The sequence below is a fragment of the Plasmodium coatneyi genome, chromosome 2, assembly GCF_001680005.1.
Source record: "Plasmodium coatneyi strain Hackeri chromosome 2, complete sequence".
NCBI classification, from domain to species: Eukaryota; Apicomplexa; class Aconoidasida; order Haemosporida; family Plasmodiidae; genus Plasmodium; species Plasmodium coatneyi.
Genome location: NC_033557.1, coordinates 269,482 through 288,749, shown reverse-complemented (window position 1 = coordinate 288,749; position 19,268 = coordinate 269,482). Strand labels below are relative to the sequence as shown.

At 41.8% G+C, this 19,268-nt stretch overlaps 6 protein-coding genes across 6 annotated transcripts; 1 reads left to right on the top strand and 5 right to left on the bottom strand.

The window, feature by feature from the left end:
- Positions 1 to 401: 401 nt before the first annotated feature.
- Positions 402 to 2,951, bottom strand: PCOAH_00002800 (Vps53-like protein; the record flags this gene model as incomplete). Its single annotated transcript, XM_020057095.1, has 1 exon — positions 402 to 2,951. The coding sequence occupies one exon, from the start codon at positions 2,949 to 2,951 to the stop codon at positions 402 to 404; it is 2,550 nt and encodes an 849-aa protein (XP_019912752.1).
- Positions 2,952 to 3,877: 926 nt separating this feature from the next.
- PCOAH_00002790 (Uncharacterized protein) lies at positions 3,878 to 6,643 on the bottom strand (the record flags this gene model as incomplete). Its single annotated transcript, XM_020057094.1, has 1 exon — positions 3,878 to 6,643. One exon carries the CDS (start codon positions 6,641 to 6,643, stop codon positions 3,878 to 3,880), a length of 2,766 nt encoding a protein of 921 aa, XP_019912765.1.
- A 1,773-nt stretch (positions 6,644 to 8,416) lies between these two features.
- On the bottom strand, positions 8,417 to 9,961 carry PCOAH_00002780 (Cysteine desulfurase; the record flags this gene model as incomplete). Its single annotated transcript, XM_020057093.1, has 1 exon — positions 8,417 to 9,961. One exon carries the CDS (start codon positions 9,959 to 9,961, stop codon positions 8,417 to 8,419), a length of 1,545 nt encoding a protein of 514 aa, XP_019912614.1.
- A 1,299-nt stretch (positions 9,962 to 11,260) lies between these two features.
- Positions 11,261 to 13,462, bottom strand: PCOAH_00002770 (DNA (Cytosine-5)-methyltransferase-like protein 2; the record flags this gene model as incomplete). The annotated part of the gene is made up of 1 exon (XM_020057092.1): positions 11,261 to 13,462. The coding sequence occupies one exon, from the start codon at positions 13,460 to 13,462 to the stop codon at positions 11,261 to 11,263; it is 2,202 nt and encodes a 733-aa protein (XP_019912635.1).
- Positions 13,463 to 14,436: 974 nt separating this feature from the next.
- On the top strand, positions 14,437 to 15,764 carry PCOAH_00002760 (Proteasome subunit alpha type; the record flags this gene model as incomplete). The annotated part of the gene is made up of 3 exons (XM_020057091.1): positions 14,437 to 14,580; positions 14,762 to 14,843; positions 15,090 to 15,764. 3 exons carry the CDS (start codon positions 14,567 to 14,569, stop codon positions 15,762 to 15,764), a joined length of 771 nt encoding a protein of 256 aa, XP_019912654.1.
- Positions 15,765 to 16,360: 596 nt separating this feature from the next.
- Positions 16,361 to 18,334, bottom strand: PCOAH_00002750 (Uncharacterized protein; the record flags this gene model as incomplete). The annotated part of the gene is made up of 1 exon (XM_020057090.1): positions 16,361 to 18,334. The coding sequence occupies one exon, from the start codon at positions 18,332 to 18,334 to the stop codon at positions 16,361 to 16,363; it is 1,974 nt and encodes a 657-aa protein (XP_019912673.1).
- Positions 18,335 to 19,268: the final 934 nt, after the last annotated feature.

Here is a 19,268-nt window from a genome sequence, read left to right as displayed (position 1 = left end):
GCCGTGCATGCATCCCTTCTTTCACTTTTTTCCATCCGCCTTTGTATCATTTGCATTTCTACCCTCTCCACGTGTGACTTTTTTTTACTCCAACCAAGAAAGTGCACCATGAAAAAACGTACACGTGTCCAATTCCCATTTGTCTCTCCAATTCAAACTTTCATTTTCCACCCATGGAGGTTAGAAAAAAAAAAAAAAAACGAAAAAATGTTAACCAGCGCTGCACGCAAGGAGGTGTCCCCCGTTCCGGCGAAACAGAGCCAGTGCGAAATGAACTGGGTCCAGTATTAACAAATGGGCACGCAAAATGCGCGAAACGCAAGCGTCGATGTGGCTTACCGAATTTTGCGACTAAAAGGGAAGACACTTCCCAAAAAATGCTTCAACGGTGTCACCACCCCCTACATACTCGTAATCTTGTTGAAGAAGAACTTGACCTCCTCTGCGGCTTTTATGCCTCGCTCCTTAATGTCGTGCACATAGTTCTTGTTTTGGCTGGGTTCTCTCGGGGGGGCCTTCGCCCCCGTGCCGTCCTCCTTCAGGGACAGGATCTTCTCAATCTCCTCGATGGTGCAAATGTTGTTATTTTCGGTGAGCAGCATGTTGAAGGAATTCATATCGTAAATGTTAGAGATAAATATTTTTATTAGAAATTCTATTTTTTTCGTTTGGTTTTTTACGTAATTGAAGTATGTCTGAGGAATGATGCATTCGTCGTCTGACGCTGCGGATGCTAATGCGAATGCCTGCGTCTGTGTGTCTGTTCCGTGTGGCGCAGCGTGGGTGTGCTGTTCCCCCTTTTTCGCATTCAACAGAGCGGCCGTTTGGAACAAAATTTTTTCCATCTCGTGGCAGTCCAGAAGTAGCTGCTGGGCAGTCACATTTGTCATGAACTGAAACGAAAAAATGGTATGATAAAACTGCTGAATGATCAGTGTGGTCGTTTTTTCGAGTAAATAAATCAAGTAGGTCTCATTAAAAATTTTTTTAAAAAAGGAAAAATATTCACGCAGAAATAGATCCATATTAGTTATGTAAGGAGTCTTCTCCTGGACATCATGTGGGTCAAATAGGTTTGCAATTTCTTTATTCGAAATGATGGAATTTATTTTCTTCTCTACAAAGACGATAATTCCCTTTATACATTTTGTTTTTATTTGTAAAAATTGTTGTTCCTCTTCTTTGAAGCAAATTTTGTCCTTATAAATTGGGTCAATAACTTTGACAAGATTTTCGAACGCTTCATTCATTGTTTGCTCTACGTAATAACTTGTATTGATTATGATGGACAGTAATTTGAAGTGCTGTTTTTTGTTTTCCTCCTTCACTTCTTTTACAATTCTTTTGTTTAACTCTTCACTATATTTTAATAACAGGGTTTTAAAGAAAGTCACAAAATCGTACAACGTTTGGCAGTCGCTAAATTGAAGAATCATGTTTATGTAGCTTTTGTAGAGGTAGAACATTTTGTACGCTGATTTGTACACGGTGTGTTTTTCTTCCACCATTTCGGGGTCCATTTTGGGGGTGTTGTTTTCCTTTTTTTTTAAAATTTTGTTAACATCAAGGAGGGGGTCCCTTTCTGAGGAGGACAATTTGCATTCACTATGCCCATCTCCGTCGAGGAGGTCCTCTTTATTTTCTTCGTTTATTATGTTTTCAAATTTTTGGAGAATTTTTTTCTCTTCATATTTTAGCCAGCTGCACAGGTAGCTGTCGAACGCGCATGACATGACTCCCTTGAAGTTTTGCGGTGAATGGGAATTAGTATCATCATGGGCAGTGCTAAAGAAGGGATCCCCCTCCTCTTTGGTGTTGTCCATTTGATCTTTTCTGCGATCTTCTTCCTCGTGGGAAGGATCGTCCCTCTGCATTATCAACTCTGGGAAGGGAAAGTCCAAAGAAGAGTACGCGTCATGCGAGGTGATCCTCTTTTCAGTAAAATAGGTCACACTTTTGGATAAGAAATTTTCAAAATTAATCACCTTAATGACAGTCTGGATCAGCGAAACGGGGTTCATCTGGTCGATAGAGGAAGACATAATTTTAACAATGTGTTTTTTGGTGATGGAGCAGAATTTGCAGACAATATGGTAAGGCATATTATAAACAGGAGGGAAAATATGAGCATAGACATGTTCATACGTATTTAGTGCACGCTTCAACCATGCCATGCGTCTATCGATCCCTTCCAAGTTATTTGCTTGATTCTCAAAAATGATAATGTATTTTTCGAGAAAAAAGTTGGAAAACTTTTTAACTACATTGGAAACGAATTTTTCATCCAAGTGATATAAACAATTGCATGCATCGAACAGATTGATGGACATTTTTTCTCCTTCGGGGTGGTTTTCCTCATTCACGATGATGAGGTTCTTCTCTATGTGCACATCGGGGTCGTACACCAAATCGATGTCTTCCCTTATCTGATGCTTTACGTCATCAAAAAGGATATTGGCATCCTTGTATAGTGTTTTTAATTTTTCGTTTGTCCTCAAGTCGGAAATGTGTATGAGCATTTCTTTGATAACGGAGATAAGGGGAATACATCCACTGTACTCCCTTTTAAGGGCCTTTTTTTTTAAGCCACTTATAGCAGTGATAACCATAACAATTCTTTTCATTATAATAATCGTTTCTGTTACGTTTTTTTTTCCTATGTCTAATTTTTTTATATCTTTACATAGCTTTACCAGGATTTCTTCACTTTCTTCTGTTTTTTTATCCACTTGTTCCATTTGCCTATTAATTATTTTCATTTTTTCTTTTATGTGTCTTAATTTTTGGTCATACTCATTTTGGCTGAGGATGTGGTTCTCCACTTTTTCGCTGATGGTTTTATCGAGCTCCATTATTTCTCGGTTCATTTTTTCCACGTGGATTTCCACGTCTTCAATCTTGGCGATGTTGCTGTTTATGTACTCCTGCACGAAGGCGTCCACTCCCCCCATGGTGAAACGGTCAAACGGTCAAACGGTCAAACGGGGGGGGTCGCCTTTTCAAAGGTGTACCCCCTAGCCAAGAACACTACACCTCATGTAGCAAAGCAGGGAGTACGTTTCCGTTTGGGTCACTTCTCTTTCTTAAAACGTTTCGCCAAATGTTAAGGAAAAAATATTTCACCGTTTTGTCGTTCGTTTTACTCAGTTCGGTTAAATTGAAACGCTCCTTGTTAAATGTGAGTTCCTTTTTTATTCCACTTTCATTACAACTGTGAAGCGGGCGGGACTCGCTAAATCGACACCTAATGATCACTTGCACGGAGGAAATTTTCCCCACGCGTGTTTATTTTTCACCAATAAGGAGGATTAGCAGTAGGGTGATAACCAGCATGAGGTGCGTATTTTATTCCACCGCTCATGTATTCACCTTTTTTTCTTGAACGGGATGGAGCTATTTGTTAGGGCATGGAATTGTGCACAGGGGGATGGTTTCCTTTTGGGAGGAAAATGTATTTCACGTGGTATAGTTGCACGCGGGGAAAGGCGGTAAGAGGCCATTTAAAACGGGGGAGTTTCAAAAGGTTGCACGTTTTACAAAAAAAAAAAAAAAAAAAAATTAAATGGGCAAAAGGTGAAACATATAGGGGGGAAAAACCCGTTACCCGAATTGTGATAAAAATAACCCCATGCGAGGAACACATTTAGTATGTGTCCCGCTGGAAAACTTCATCGTTTTGTTTTCTCAAAATACGTAAAAAAAAAAAAAGCGGGCCAATCTGATAACCCTCGGGGAATATTTTTGACTGCAAATTTTTTGGAAGACGTCCACGGTTGGGGTGGCCGCAATATATAGTCCAATGAGATAGACCGATGAATTAGCCGGATGAGCTTTCCTGCTGGGTTACTCTGCCCCCCGCAACGATATCGCCGAACCGCTAAAGAAACTCCACGTCGGCAACAATCCTTTGCTTCGACTGGCGCATCAGGAAGGCGACATTTTCCGCATTGTCGTAACTTTTGAAGTACAATGTATCGACCTTCCCTTTGGTCTTCAACGTGTTGTAAATGGAGTACGCCCTCTTATAATCACAGGTGCTTATCAAACTGGTGAGCGTTTCGACGAACTCTCCCTGGTCGTAGTTGTCATCATAAATGACCAGCTTAGCAAAATTCATGTCTCCGAAGGAGGGTTCTCCGTTGTCGCTATCGTTATCGTTTAAATTGTCGTCACAAAATCCGTAGGTCTCCAAGTCGTTGGTTTTTAAATTGTATTTGTCAAAGTCGAATGCTTCGTCCTGGTCATGACTGTCGTCATTTTCATCATTGTCGTCTTCGTCACTTAAGTCTGCTTCATCCTGGTCGTTGTTTATTTTCCTCGTGTCGTTTTCGCTGCGTACGTTCCACTTTATGAGGCAGCTCACTGATTTGTTCGTGGTTTTATTCTGGCCTGCGTCGTTTCGGTTGTCTGGCGGGGTCGGTGGGGGGTCATCTGGACCGATACCAGGATCGTTACTGGGACCGTTATCCGTAGCGTTTGCCGCTTTGCCTGACTCACCTCCCAACTGTTCGGTTAGAGGCTTGCCCGAAGATGCCCCTTCTTCAGACCCACCAGTTGCACCCACTTCCGACGTTAAGTGCTCCTCGACGGGGAAGTACCTCTTCTTACCCTCCCCGTGGCGCTCAAAAAATTGCTGATTAAACTCCAGCACTTTTCTTTTCCTCTTGGACAAGTATCTTAACTTAGCCAGTTCCACATCCTTCTTCGAAAAGTGCACAGTTGGTAATTCCTTGTTCTCATTCAGAACCCAATTTCTGAAAAGCACATTGAGGTCTTTCTTGTACGAGTAGGTTCTATACTCTGCATCTATGAAGGTTTCCAATTCGTAGATATCCAGATTCGGTTTATAATTATCATACATGATGGTGTAGAAGTAGTCACGCATGGCGTACACCTTTTTGTACAAAATGTTGTCCTGATCATTTTTTATGTCTTCGATTTTGTTAAGATCGACTTTTTTGCTTTCGCTATCCAGGACGCCCATGTTTACGAATTCGCTGCACATTTTTTCGCTTATCTTTTCCAAAAATTCGTACTTTAAATTGGGGTCCTTCTTTATCCTTTCAAGTAATGCGTCGCCCCTGTTGTGATTCTGTGAGGCTTCTTTAACTCCTTCATTGGGTGTTTGTTCATCGGTATGGTGTTTCACGTTTTCCTCTCCAGGGGTGTCTTTTTCCAGCACTGCCTGGCTGATGTCCTTTTTGGCGTGGCTCCTCTTCGCTTTCTTCGGCTTGGCAGTGCTGCTTTCGTCGTCACTGCGGGGGGTAGCACTGTCAGGAAGGCAGCCAGTAACGCCGTCAGTAACGCCGCCAGTAACAACGTCAGTAACATCTCCTGTAGTGCTGCCAGGAATGTGGGTCACCCCGTAGGTGAGTCCCATGATCTTCTTCATCTCGTTGTCCCTGCCATACCCCCTGGCGTAGCTGTAAAAGGGGTCGAACCGCGTTGCGTCGTAGCAAATGTTTAACTTTTTCCTCCTGGAGTTGTCAATAAAGTCATTGACGCAAACCTCCCTATAGGTGCTCTCAAACCTGTTGACATACGAATTGGTGTTTATGTCATACTGGTAAAGATTCATGATATCGGTGGAGTACGCATAGCTGTGTTTACGCACATAGTTGGGAACGAACTTGGTTTTTTTAATAACCTTACTGAAGAGTTCATGTCGCTCAAAGTACTTCATTTTGTTGAGTTCCTCCTCATGTCCAATTTTATCAACTTTATAATTCAGCTGAAGCAATTTGTAGGTAATTTTTTTCATTCTGTCAAAAAGTGAATTTAAAAAATAAAAATATTTGTGCACATTTTTTGTTATCCAAATATTATTTATATAATTTACCAAATAAAAATCATCGATGTATTTCATTCTGTCGACATTTGTAATTATGTTTAGGAAATATCGGTACATGTTGATGCCTATTTGGTCTCCTTTTTCGAGGGACATTTTTTTTAACTCCACTAGCTCCCTATATATGTCGTCATTTATGTTGTCCTTATTTATGTTTGTGATGTTCACTTTTTTGAAATAAAAATAAATATTGTTTAAGTCAACAAATTTTTTTTCTTCTGAATCTTTATCATGGTCGTCATCGTCCTTTCTTGGGGCACATTTTTTCTTATCAGTTGAACCAGCTTTGAAGAGGTCATCCCTCTTTCCGTTGTTGGCCTTCATGGTGTGGTCTTCACCATCGTTATTTGCATCGTCATCCTCGTTCTCATCATTGTCATGTTCCTCATCGTAGTAGACGTACCTGCTATCCAAATATATATTATTCACATCCTTGTACAAAATTTTGTCGATCTCCTGGTTGTCCTTCCTTCTAATTGCCCCGATGAGCAAGTTCAGTTTATCCTTCGAGAGCAGCTCCAGCACTTGCTCATCGGGCAAGCAGGTGTACTCGCTCTGGAGGTTAAAGTAGTCCTTCTGATTCGGGTGATACAAAACAGGCGTTCGATAAATTTCTGATTTTTTCCTCTTTTTGGGTCTCTTTCTGTGTTGCAATTTTGTCGATTTTAACTGCACTCTACTGGACATGTAAATTTTGTTGGAGAAGTTTTTCAGCTTCACTCTAACGTTGTAATTTGTGTAGCGTCTGAAATTTATTGTCGACAGGAGCACAAGGAGGAGAAATGCCTTTTTCATTTTTCCCCGGGCGCGCTCATACAACATGCACGCTCACACGTGTACGCCCGTGCGTAGGTGCTTACGTACGTGTTGTGTGTCTGTGTAGGTAAGGTAGATGTGTGCATACACCTGAACGCTCAGACGAACTTCTTTGCTCATGTGCGGTTCGATCTACTGGGGCGCTGCCGCTCTTGTCATTGTGCTGGGCGTGGGCGATTATGTGGGGGCAGTGGGAAAGCGCCTCCGTGTGTGAAACGCCGCAGCGCGATAACACGCAACTGCACACACGTACAGTAGCCCCTGCACATTTAGCCTTCCCGACAACCTACTTGCAGCGATCTCCCCGAGGTCAAATCGTACAAGCACGCCTCTTCTAACAACCCCTCATTTTTGTTATACTGGGGGAAAAAAAAAAAGGTGCAGCCGGATTAACACGTAAGCGGGGTTTCAAGTAGGTCTCAAAATTGTGTAAAGTATACATGTGCAGGTGTGTCCCTGGCGAAGGGCAGTACCAATATATATGTGTATGTGTGGTTCCCCTTTAGCTCGACACGTGAAATAGGCCAAGTGTTCTTTAACTTTCCCCAAAATGAGAGGAGAAAACTGGTTAAAGTGGATAACCGGCCTTACAACAAAATGGTGAGTTCGCGCCCTCGAACTAATTTGAAACCCGCGAAGTGTAACAAGTGTACCCTGATGCGAAAAATTTGCTCAAAATGATATGTACAAAATGTTGCAATTTTTTTTTTTTTTTTTTTTTTTTTGCGCCTTTGTGTTACTATGCATGTGTTCCTATTTAGTGGCTTGCCGAGATCGAGGAACACCGTAACGGGAAAACGGGGCCGTTTTCGGCGGAAGCTTGTTATATGCCTTCTTCCTTTGAGTCGACAAAATACGAGTTTGTGAAATTTGAAAAAGGCGAGGTCGAAGCGGGGGGATGCAGAGCAGAACAAGATAAAGCATTCCGGCGCCATCGAAAAGGTTCATTCATCTGTTGGGAGAAACGTCCATCGGGGAGCTACAGCTGGGGTAGCATTGTAACGCCTCCCCTGCGTGGTTACCCCGTTGTGTTCGCAGTTTGCAAAGTTTACACATACCATCGGAGAGGAAACAAATTTATTGACAAAGCAGTGTTTAAGTTGAAAAAGCGACATGAAAAACTCAACGAAGCAGTGCATTCGTTAAAGGAGCGCGTCGTAAATGGACGCATAAAAGTGTGCTTCCCTTAAAAGGTGGTCTCCCCCATTGGCAAGAAACTTGTGTGAAGAAGGGGTCATACGAAATGAAACAAAAAAAAAAAAAAGAGAAAAAAAAAATTCCACGTTTCGCCACCTCACGCCGCACAACGCTACGGAGGGGCGCAAAAAGACAAACTAGGGTAATACACAAAAAAATAAACATTTTTTAAAAGTGGATTCTTCTCATTGAATGTTAGACAGTCACAGTTTGACTCAGCGATACAAAAAGTGCACCTCCCATTGTAAGTGCGATAGGGGGGATGGAAATGAAGTGATCATATGGTTTTAATCCTGGGGAGGTGCTACCCTGTCAACGCGCTAGAAACACGTTAATATATTTTTAAAACTCGTTTAGTTAGGCTAGCACGCGCGTTGGAAAAGTGTACATATGAAATGGTTATTTTTTTTTTCTGTCCGTTCCTTCTCGCTCTTCTGTGCACCTCTTCTTACACTCCCCCTGCATAAAGATGCTCGCCAAATGGGTAGAAGCTGATCATACGTGTGGGAATATCTCTTCTTCGTATGCACCTTCTGTACCAAGCCATCCCCACTTTTAGGTCCACACAAAATGAGGCGTATCACCGGAGGACTTTTTCTCCATCTCCATTTCGTACAACGGAGAGATGCTACGCAGTCTCTTGACAGACTTAACCAAATTTTCGCAGAGCTGCTGCACTTCGAAAAAGGTGGTGAATCTATTAAACCCAATTCTTATGGATGTGTGTGCAATGTCTTCTGATATTCCTATGGATCGTAATACGTAACTGGGTTCTAACGTGCTAGATGTGCAAGCAGAACCCGAACTGAGAGCTATTTCGTTCAAAGACATTAACAAACTTTCACCCTCCACAAATAAAAAGGACACATTCATGTTTCCAAAATATCTGTTCGTTTGGCATCCATTGAAGACGATATAATCTAAATTTTGCATGAGGTGATTTTTTACATAGTCAAAAAAGAACTTCATTTTTTTATGGTCACGGTTCATTTCGATGGATCCTAAATTTGCTGCTTCTCCTAAGCCAACAATTAAATGGGTTGGTAAAGTTCCAGAGCGTAGTCCCCTTTCTTGTCCCCCTCCGTGTATTAACGCATTTAGTCTTATGTTCGGCTTTTTCCTTTTTATATATAATGCTCCGACTCCTTTGGGTCCATATAATTTATGACCTGACATGGACAATAAATCAATGTTCATTTTTTGCACATCGATGGGAATTTTACCTACCGCTTGGGATGCATCCGTGTGGAAAATTACATTTTTTTCTTTACACAAAAGACCTATATTTTCAATGTCTTGTACGACTCCAATTTCGTTATTTACATGAATGAAGGACGCCATTATGGTATTCTCTTTTATGTTTTTTTCGATATCTTCTAATTTTACAATTCCATTGGGTTCAGGTTTCAAATAAGTCACTTCAAATCCCTTCGTTTGTAAATATCGACACGTCTGGAGGATGCACTTATGCTCAATTTGAGACGTAATTATGTGGTTTTTTTTGCTATCTCTTTTGTTATAGTAAGTGCATATTCCTATAAGTGCTAAGTTATTACTTTCTGTTGCACCGGAGGTGAAGATAATTTCTTTATTATTTTTTCCGTTTATTAAATGGAGGATGTTTTTCCTTGCATCTTCGACTGCCTTTTCGGATTCCCATCCGAAGAAATGGTTACGTGAGTGCGCGTTTCCATATATGTATGTCATGTATGGCATCATTTTGTCCAGCACTCTGGGGTCTATCATGGTGGTTGCTTGGCTGTCTAGGTAAAACCTGTTGATTTTTTTTCTGTCGCGCTCGTTTGCAACGTCGTCCACGTGGAGGGGGGGGCTCTCACTGTGGTTATCTGCTGATGGTTCCCCATTTTTCTTCCCCACTGAGTCGCATCCTTCGAGGTTGTCCCCCCGGCTGCTATGGAACCTCCTCCGAACGCACCACCCCCCACTATCGCACAACGTATGTTCGTTTGTGCTGCCCCCATAGGAGCATACATTTGACAGCACTTTAAACCCCCTACTTGTCTTGTCACATTTACACAATTTTTCCAAAACGTTTCTCCTTGGAATGTTTAAACTTTTTACAAGGTGGAATAACTTCATCTTGACAGTGGTTAGAAACAAAAAAAAAAATATATTTCAGTAAAACCACAACGCCTATGCAAATTTTTGCATAAGGCTGCTGGTTGCGCAAATTGGTCAAATAAGGTTCATAATGGGTTTAAAAATTTGGCTAATTTTACATAAAAAAAGGAAATTAATTTATTCATATATCAAATGAGGGGTATAATTCCCCATGTTTGCAGAGAAGGGACGAAAACTCTCAACAGCTGCACGGATTGTACGTTGCTTAGCCGCTTCGCTGAAAAAAAGAAAAAAATTAAAGATTTGCGAACTCAAAAGTGTGACACGTGTTTATCGCGTCATAGTCGGTTTAAAAAGGAGGAAAAAAAAAACGTAAAAAATGGAGATATACACTTATACAATCGCAGGGTGCGCATGAAAATAAATATATATACACGCAATATTCGAACGGTATATGAACAAAAATTATTGCTGATGTTGCGGCGAAGGAGTTAAAACGTGATCCCATTGTGTCATTTTTATTTGCAGCTTCGCTACTCGTTGCAAGTTAATTTTACGAATCACAAAAAGGTGAAAAGGAAAAAATCGGACACATGTCAAAAGGGAAAAAAAAAAAAAAAAAAAAATTTTCTCTCGCGCGCTTTCTTTTCCTACACCTTTTTTTTTTCATTTTACTCCCTTTGGAAAAGGTCGAACAATTTTTTTTTTTCCACTTTTTTGGAATGGCGCTGATATTGTAGAGGTCCAAAGAGGACGCATTTTAGGGGAGAAACCACGTCGCCAGGTTGGTTACTTTGTAAACTATCACGGGTATTTTTGCAGACTTAAAAAAGGGCACACCATGCACATACAACATGTATGTACGTACTTGCCTCGCGTCTTTTAAAAATTTCCCCCGGGCGGAGAAAAAAATAAAAACATTACTACGTGAAATACCATCACACAGGACTTAAAAAGGTTTTAAAAAAAAAAAATCCTTTCAAGAGTGAATGGCCATAAAAAATGCAAAATACGAAAAAAATGTATCGGACAAATGTTGAAAAGGTGTTGCCCATATTCAAATAGAGCAAATTGTAACGGTGAATGCATCATGTTGTTCATGCGCAAGTGGGTGTTACACACACAGGAACAACAGCGTGGGAAAGAGGGAATCTCTCTCCCTTTTCTTCAAATAAAATTTCACAAACGAGGAATGGTCGTTCAGTTCATGTGGTTCATCTATTCGGTGAAGATGGCGAAATTTCCATCCTCTAACGACTAATTCAGAACAAAAAAAAAATAATTAAAAAAGAGGGGCGCACATGTCGGATGGCCAATTTAGCTGGGAAGGGTCCCTCCTTTGAGGAACTCCCCGAAAATGTCGTGGGCTTGAAAAATTAAAGATATCACAATGACATTGACGGAATTGCCAACCAATTTGTACTTTTGCCTGTTTGTCAAAAATGGTGGAAATTTAAATTCGTGACAAGAGCAGGGTGCTGTCCGTTCGTCTTGGGATTTTCCATGGGGAGATTGGCCACCACCACCCACTGCATCATTTGGTGATCCTCTCACCGGATTCTCTTCCAAATGGAGCCCTTCATTGAACAAACAAGTGTTGCTATGGCTATTAGCACAGTAGTGCACATTACATGTGTAGGCGCACATATGGTTAATGTGGTCCATATTCCAGTAGATATTTCCGACTCTGTTTTTTTTGTTTTCGCCGCCGTCTGTATTAGCCCTGCTGGTGTGCATTTTATAACCCATCAGTCTGCATATCTCTACGGGGGTAAAGTACCGCACTCTGTTTTTATATATGCTCATTTGTTTGATTATTTCTCCGTGGTGAAGTTTATCCTGGTTGGGTTGTTCGCTCATGTGACCCTCGTGGGGGAAGTCATCCCTGCAGGAGCCGTCGCGTGAGGGGTGATTTTCCATGTGGGATTTTTTCATATGCTCACTCTCTGCATGTCCACATCCCGTTTCTCTACCCCTGGAGAAGTAGAGAACCGAGCCGGATCCGTTAATATACCTCCCATAGTTAGACGTGAAGCACATGGAATGCAAACTGTTCCAGTTGATTATGTCCTTCAAGTTTCTCTCATTTGGGAGTTCCTTTATGGCTTCATTCTTGTCGACATAGTAACGACCCCCATCGAAGCAGCACACATTTCCATTTCGGTTTATATCGATCATGTCAAAACAAAAGGATGAGCATTTTTCCAAGGTACTGTTCGGAACTTGGTGTTCCTCCAATGTGTCATTAGTTAAGTTTATTTCTTCACTTGTGTTGCATTCTATTGGGTACTTTTCATTATGGTCCAGGAATGTGACCAAACTGGGGGTGTAAAAAGAGTATTTTGGGGAAGGCCTAAAATTGGGGTTGTTTTCAAATGCGGGGATGATGCACTTGGCTGGCATAAGCGAATTGCTGTACTGTGGGGTTGTCCCACCAGTGGGGATTTTTTCCCACGATGTAAGATCTGCCAACTTGTCCTTCCTCCTACATATGCAATAAAAACGAAGACGCTCATTCGGTATGCCATACTGCAGGGGGGACAAAAGGTACGTCTGGAAATTATAATTCTTCTTAACTGAATTTATGAAATAAAAAAAGGAAGTGGACAATTCAAAATTTCTGACATTCTCGATAAAAATATATTTTGGCAAATTTTCTTCCTTTACCTTTTTCAGCAAATTGCAAATGTGGATGAAACTTCTTGACCGTTCGTCCTTTTCGATTTGCAGCGTGCTTAAGGCTTCGTCTAGGTTTAGCTTATCCACGTGGAAGTGGTCTTGTCCTTGGGTTTTTTCCCCCAATACTTTATCGTAATCGCTTTCTTCATTTGTCCATTTGAAGGGGGTGTCTCCCACATCGTTACACTTTTGGGTGAACAAATTATTCATATGATCGGATTTGTCTAAAGGGGAGGGAGAACTTCCTTTTTGCTTTTCTTTTTTTTCCCCCAGAGGGGATTCCTCTGCTGCGGTGTAGGCGTACTTCCTGAACAACTCATCCAAATTGATCTGCTGGAAATTCTTGTTCTGTCTGGTGTACGGCTGACAAGGGTTCGATATTAGCAGAATAAAGAATTTGTGGTAATCGAGAAAGTTTTCGTCCAGGTTGTTTATATCCGTTTGAAGGATGTAATTTTTATCCTCCACGAAGGGAACCTCTTTCATGTTGTTCCTTCCTCCGTTGTGCGCACCTTCGGGGGTCGTTCCCCCATGGTTGCGCCCCTCTCCTTGACATGCTTTAAAAAATTTGTCGATATATTTTTTTTCCTTTAGGTAGATTGAATTTTCCTCAAAGTTGTGGTAGTGTGTTTGATTCGCTAGGTAGTTAAGATCTATCGATATGAACCGAAATGCGTCATTGAAGAGGTTGGCACAGTTGGGAAGATTCTCTTTTGCAGTTTCCCCTTTGAGGGTGCCTTTTTCTGCCCTCTGGTGGACGCAATTTATTAAGGCCTGTAGCATGCTGTAGTGTAGCCCCCCTATTCCACTATAAAGGTCTAGCACTTTTATGTTTTGCATGGGATTCATTTGCGTGTTCATTATTAACTGGGGCAGAGGAGGAACAACAACAGCTGTTCATGTTTTTTCCGCGTAGGTTTAGCAGTACGTCTAGGCACCATCTTTTGTTTACGTAAAAAAAATGGAGTGACCAATATGTATGTTCTGTTTTTTGTTCACCAGTGGGGGAGCACCTTTAGCGAGGAAGTAAATGTACTAGTAACCGAATGGGTGGACTTTCCTTAATGCCACGCAGGAGATGCTTCGAAAGGGGCACTGTCGTACGGGAACCAACCAATGCGTAGAAGCGCCCTGCGATTAACCAGTAGAGGTGCGGGCATGAGAAGAGATCCTCCTCAAAATGGTATACTGTGTGTGGGTGGGGAGTACCTCCTATGGGTGCAAGAACAAGTTCATCAAAAAGGGTAAACTTGAAGCGATTCCAGAACAGCCCTCGTCGCGAAGAATTACAACCCAATTACGTCACACAATGAACAAACTTGTTTACACGTGGCGGAACAAAAATTGCGAGAGTGCAGCTCTCCCCCTGTTTTGCGTCAATGTGGTGCAATTTTCCTATATGGTTTTTTACTTACCTCCATATTTCACCCCTATTTCGCTCCCGTTTCTTCTGCTGAGTTCCCCAAAGGATGCACAAAGTGTGGCTCCACCAGCATTACCGTGCGCGGTGTAATATGCGGTGCAAAAAAAAGGTGAACCTGGTGAAACACAAACGTACAAGCATAATATGCTATGCCTAAACAACGTTACGCAGTCAGAAAGGCCATACATAAAACTGTAAAAAAAAAAAAAAAAAAAAAACTTCAAGCGAAGGTACGCATATATATGGATACATCACTTCTCTGCAGCCCTTTATTGTTCCTTCACTTTGTTATTTTTTCCATTGGCTGATACGAGGAGGCATACCTTATCTCGCCTGCTGACACGCTTACGAAATAACTACTTACAGGCGTTCTCTAGGAAAACGAGTCACCAAGCGGAAACTTAGTAAACACGAACTTTCTTATAATAGTGGGTTCACCCTTCGCACATACAGCCAAAAGGAATCCCACCGTTGCCGCCTCAACTTCTTGATCTGATAGCCCTCCCCTTCGAAGCGAAAAAATGTTCTCAACCAGGTAACACACGATTGGTGGGATAGCCAGCGGGACGGCAACACATACACTTGTATGAATGCGTACCGGCTTTTCCATAGCTTTAAGTCCGATGATTATGGAGTGACACACTTGCATACGCATCTTATGTAACACGTTTGCCCTGCTCACCTCTGTGCGTTTTCACATTTTCATTCACCTTTAGGAGCGAGTATGACCGGGGAGTAAACACCTTTTCGCCGGAAGGCAGACTTTTTCAAGTGGAGTACGCGCTGGGCGCTATAAAGGTAGGTGCAAAGGTGGATAGGCGAAAAAAAAAAAAAAAAAAAAAAAAAAAGGACAGAGTGAGATGGGATGGTATATAAGATGAATTCACCAGGGGCGTAGCCCTAACTTGCAGAATTTCCAAAAATGTGCACGTAGAGTGTAGCCGATTGAGGGGATACCCCCCAGTTGGTCAGCCAAATCGGTCTGCGGCTCCGCTTAGTGCTAGTTCACGCTGTTCATTTTGTACACCTCCCCCCATTTGACAGTTGGGCAGCACGGCAGTGGGTATCTGTGTAAACGATGGAGTAATCCTAGCCTCGGAAAGAAGAATCGCCTCCACGTTAATAGAAAAATCTTCAGTGGAGAAGCTGCTTCCGATAGATGATCACATAGGATGTGCCATGAGTGGACTTATGGCCGACGCAAGGACACTCATAGACTACGCAAGGGTTGAGTGTAATCACTACAAGTTCATATACAATGAAAATATAAACATAAAGTCCTGTGTAGAATTAATATCCGAGTTAGCATTAGATTTTTCCAACTTGTCTGACAATAAAAGGAAAAAAATTATGAGCAGACCATTTGGCGTTGCGTTACTGATAGGAGGGGTCGATAAGAATGGTCCTTGTCTTTGGTACACGGAGCCGTCTGGAACGAACACGAGATTTTTAGCTGCTTCCATTGGGTCTGCTCAAGAAGGCGCCGAATTGTTATTACAAGAAAATTACAATAAAGATATGACCTTTGAGGAAGCCGAAATTTTGGCGCTCACCGTTTTGAGGCAGGTAATGGAGGATAAGCTGTCTTCCTCCAACGTGGAAATTGCCGCCGTTAAGAAATCCGACCAGACGTTTTACAAATACAACACGGAGGACATCTCCAGGATCATCGAGGCGCTTCCCTCGCCCATCTACCCGACCATCGACATGACGGCTTAAGGAGGAAGAGGTGAAGAGGTTATGCTGCAGAACGGCAGAGCGGCACTAAACAGAACAATGCGTAAGAGAATGCCCCTTCGCAGGGAAAGATGGACAAACGAATGAGCAGCATCGCGTGGGTAGAAACTTTGCGGTGCGCTTCCCCACCTGGGCGAATCCAGAAGGGAGATGGTATGTAACAAGTGGACACGTGTTCCACTGCGTCGGTTGGCCATTTGGCAACGTTGCCGTTTCATCCATCCATTGTTATTTTATTTTTTTTTTTTTTTTGCAAAAAATGCCCCATTTGGCGTTTGCGTAAGAACATTCACAACGTGCGCTCGTGCCCATCTTGACACTTTTTTTAATTTTTTTAAAAAGTGCATATTTTGAAATTTCACCAAGGAAAGGTATGTTTACAGAAAGGAAAGAGACCTCCCGTTAGTCATTTTTATTGTCGTATTATTTGTGTTATGTCTTTATGGAGGAGCCCCTCTGGTGGGCATTTCCTGGCACACAGAGAAGGAAGAAAATCGCAATACCATGTGTATGCACATGCGTGTATGTACACATGTATATATATATGTGTACATATAGGTACCCTTTCGTGGCGCACATCACACCAGTATGAACGGATTGTGGATCTCTTTAGCCAGCTGAGTCGACTTGACAAAATCGTAATAATCAATTTTATAATGTTTCATAAAATCTTTGTTCGACGTTTGCAGAAGCATTTTCAAATTGATGGGTGGGATGTTGGGTTTATAAACCAACTCGTTAAACTTTGTGTTAAAGTCAGCATAATTGTGTGTCCTCAGCAACTCCTTATAGTAACTGATATAGTTGTCATAGTACAAACTCATGTAGGCAACATGTCTGGGGATTATTCTTAACCGGAAGCTGTAACTAAAATATTGAGGAAAGGACAGAGTATCTCGAAACGTTTTGTTCATATGTCTAATGAGGTATAACAGTTTGGGTCTGAGGGTTCTGTACACATTGTAGGTGAATATCCTGGGGTACTTTTTGATAAGTATTTTTAAATCTTCCTCTTCTATGGTCTCATGCAGGTTTAGCAATTCTTTATATTTTCTTTTTAAATTTCCAAAGGCATAAAATTGTGGGAGATTATACAGAATATGCACCAATTCGTCGTGGTCATATTTTAACTCATTTTTGTAATGAGCTATTCTTTTGAGGATGGTGTTTTTATTTACTAAAGATAATCTGGGAGATGTCTTAATAATTTTTTTTATCATTTCTAAGTTCAGCCCCCTTTTCAGCACTTGCTTCGTGGTTATTACTTCCTCTCCCTTTGCGTTAAAATTTATTTCATCTTTTTTTATTTTATTTTCTTCCTCATGGCATTTTTCGAAAAAGCATTTTATCTCTTCTGGCGTCTTAAAATGGTTCAAGAAGAAAAACTCAACATCATCGTAGTGTTTTAGGAAGTAGTCGAATTTGTCCTCCAGGGAGGCGGCCTCGCTTATGCTGTTTATGGAGAAGTCAGGCGTTGCTCCAAAGTCGGTTTCGTCATCGGTACTTTCTTCATTCACGGTTTTGTCATCGGTATCTTCTTCATTCACAGTTGCTTCATCGGTGCTTTCTTCACTCACAGTTACTTCATCAATGCTTCCTTCACTCACAGTTGCCTCGTCAGCGGTGGTTACACCCCCGTCGGCGTCGCCCAAGGAGGAAGCCCCCACCCGCGCCATATACGCCCTTTGGCGCTCCTCCCTCTCGCGCTTCCGTTCCGCCTTCCTCAACCTCTTCCTCTGCCGTATGCTCAGGTGTACCTCGTTGTCACCCCCCATCTTCTTGTACTTCTCCATCTGCATAAAATCAACGGTGTCTTTATTTCGTATAAAATAGTCAATGGCCTTTTCCAAATTTCCGAAAATGAGGAAAAAAACAGCCGACTGGTCATGACACTCGGGAAAAAAAAAAAAACGAATATCTATGTTGATAAATCTGAAGATAGAATAAATATCAAAGTTAAAATAATCCTTTGCTTTCAACTTATTTACAATGTTTAGGAAAAAATCCTTATCCTTCTGCAACATGGCTAGTAAGTTTTCTTTATACCCTATAGCATAATTCTCGTAGTCTTTTAATTCTTCATTATTTTTTTTGGCCAACTTTGATAATCTCGTAAATTTACAGTTAAAATTTTTTAACCGAAATTGTAATGCCCACTTGAATGCGTTCAGAAATCGGTCTGGGATTCCATGGATTATTTCGTTCTCCTTCCCGTGGAAATCACTCCCCAGTATGGTGTTGTCTACTTTTTTTACCTTCCTCAGGTTGTTCATGTATTTCTGCGTTTTGCTTCTCCCATGTTCCAGGTGTGTGTTGGGGGGTGGCGCGCTGGATGCGGTGCCTTCGGAAGGGGGACCCTCGAACAGAGGATTGTCACGCGAGCTGCCAAGAGAGCTGTCAAGCGAACCGTAGTGTGGGGCTCTCAAATAAAATAACTCCCCTCTGCGTCTTCCCCCGTGGCACCCCCTTACCACGCGCACAGTACGGGCAACCTCTGGGAATTTAAATGGGCCCCCATTTTCAATGCTAACCTTGTCTTTGTCCTTCCTCATGATGTTGCCAGGAAAAATCCGTGCGCGACAAACGTAACATGTGAATGTGTTCAATTTTGAAATTACTAGTAGGAGGAAAATGTATTTATTCATTTCTTTGGGGGTTCTTCTAACTCATTTGGAGGGATCACAGACTACGCTCTTGTTTAAATAACGGAAGGGGAGGGATGCACCAAGCCAAGGAATTCCAATCCAGAGGCGAACAATACACAAAGAACAAAACTACTAGTCACATTATTTTACAAAAAAAAAAAAAATTGTAACATCTAACGCTCAAGGGCGAAAATGAAGCCTAAGGAAATAACCCCCCAATTGAATACATCACAAAGAGGGGGCAACAAAAAGAATTAGTGTATATTAAAGAGAAACAGGAATATAACAAAGGCACATGTCAAGCAGTAATGCTCAAAATGGGAAAGCTTCCAGAATTTGAAAGATGAGAAAAAGCAAATGTGCGTGCTCTTTAGAAGCGGTGTGGATGTAAAACACAACACTTTTGGGGGGGGACGAAAAAAAAAAAAAAATTTAGGCATATGTGTATGTGTCCACGCGGAGGCGTACAAAGTGAAAGCCATCACATTCGTGAAATTGAAAACCCCGCATGCCGTTACTGAGGAGAATGTGAAAATGTTTAAGTGCCCTATTTTATGTCATCCAAAAAATAGCAGAATAAATGACAAAGGTGTTTGCACCAGCTAAGGTGATAATATCTATCTTGGAAGGCTTTCCAAATTGTAATTGTTCACAAAAGTGACAGACTGGATGGGCGGGAACGGCGAGTCGATCCTGCTTTTTGCGTTCGTACGCAGTGCACATGACCGGTGCGATAAACGGGGAAAGGGTATTTACTTCTCCGCGTCGGCTATCTGTTGTGCAGGCACGGGAGTATGCACAAATTGCCCCATGGGGGGAGCAACACGGAGGCGGTTCACGA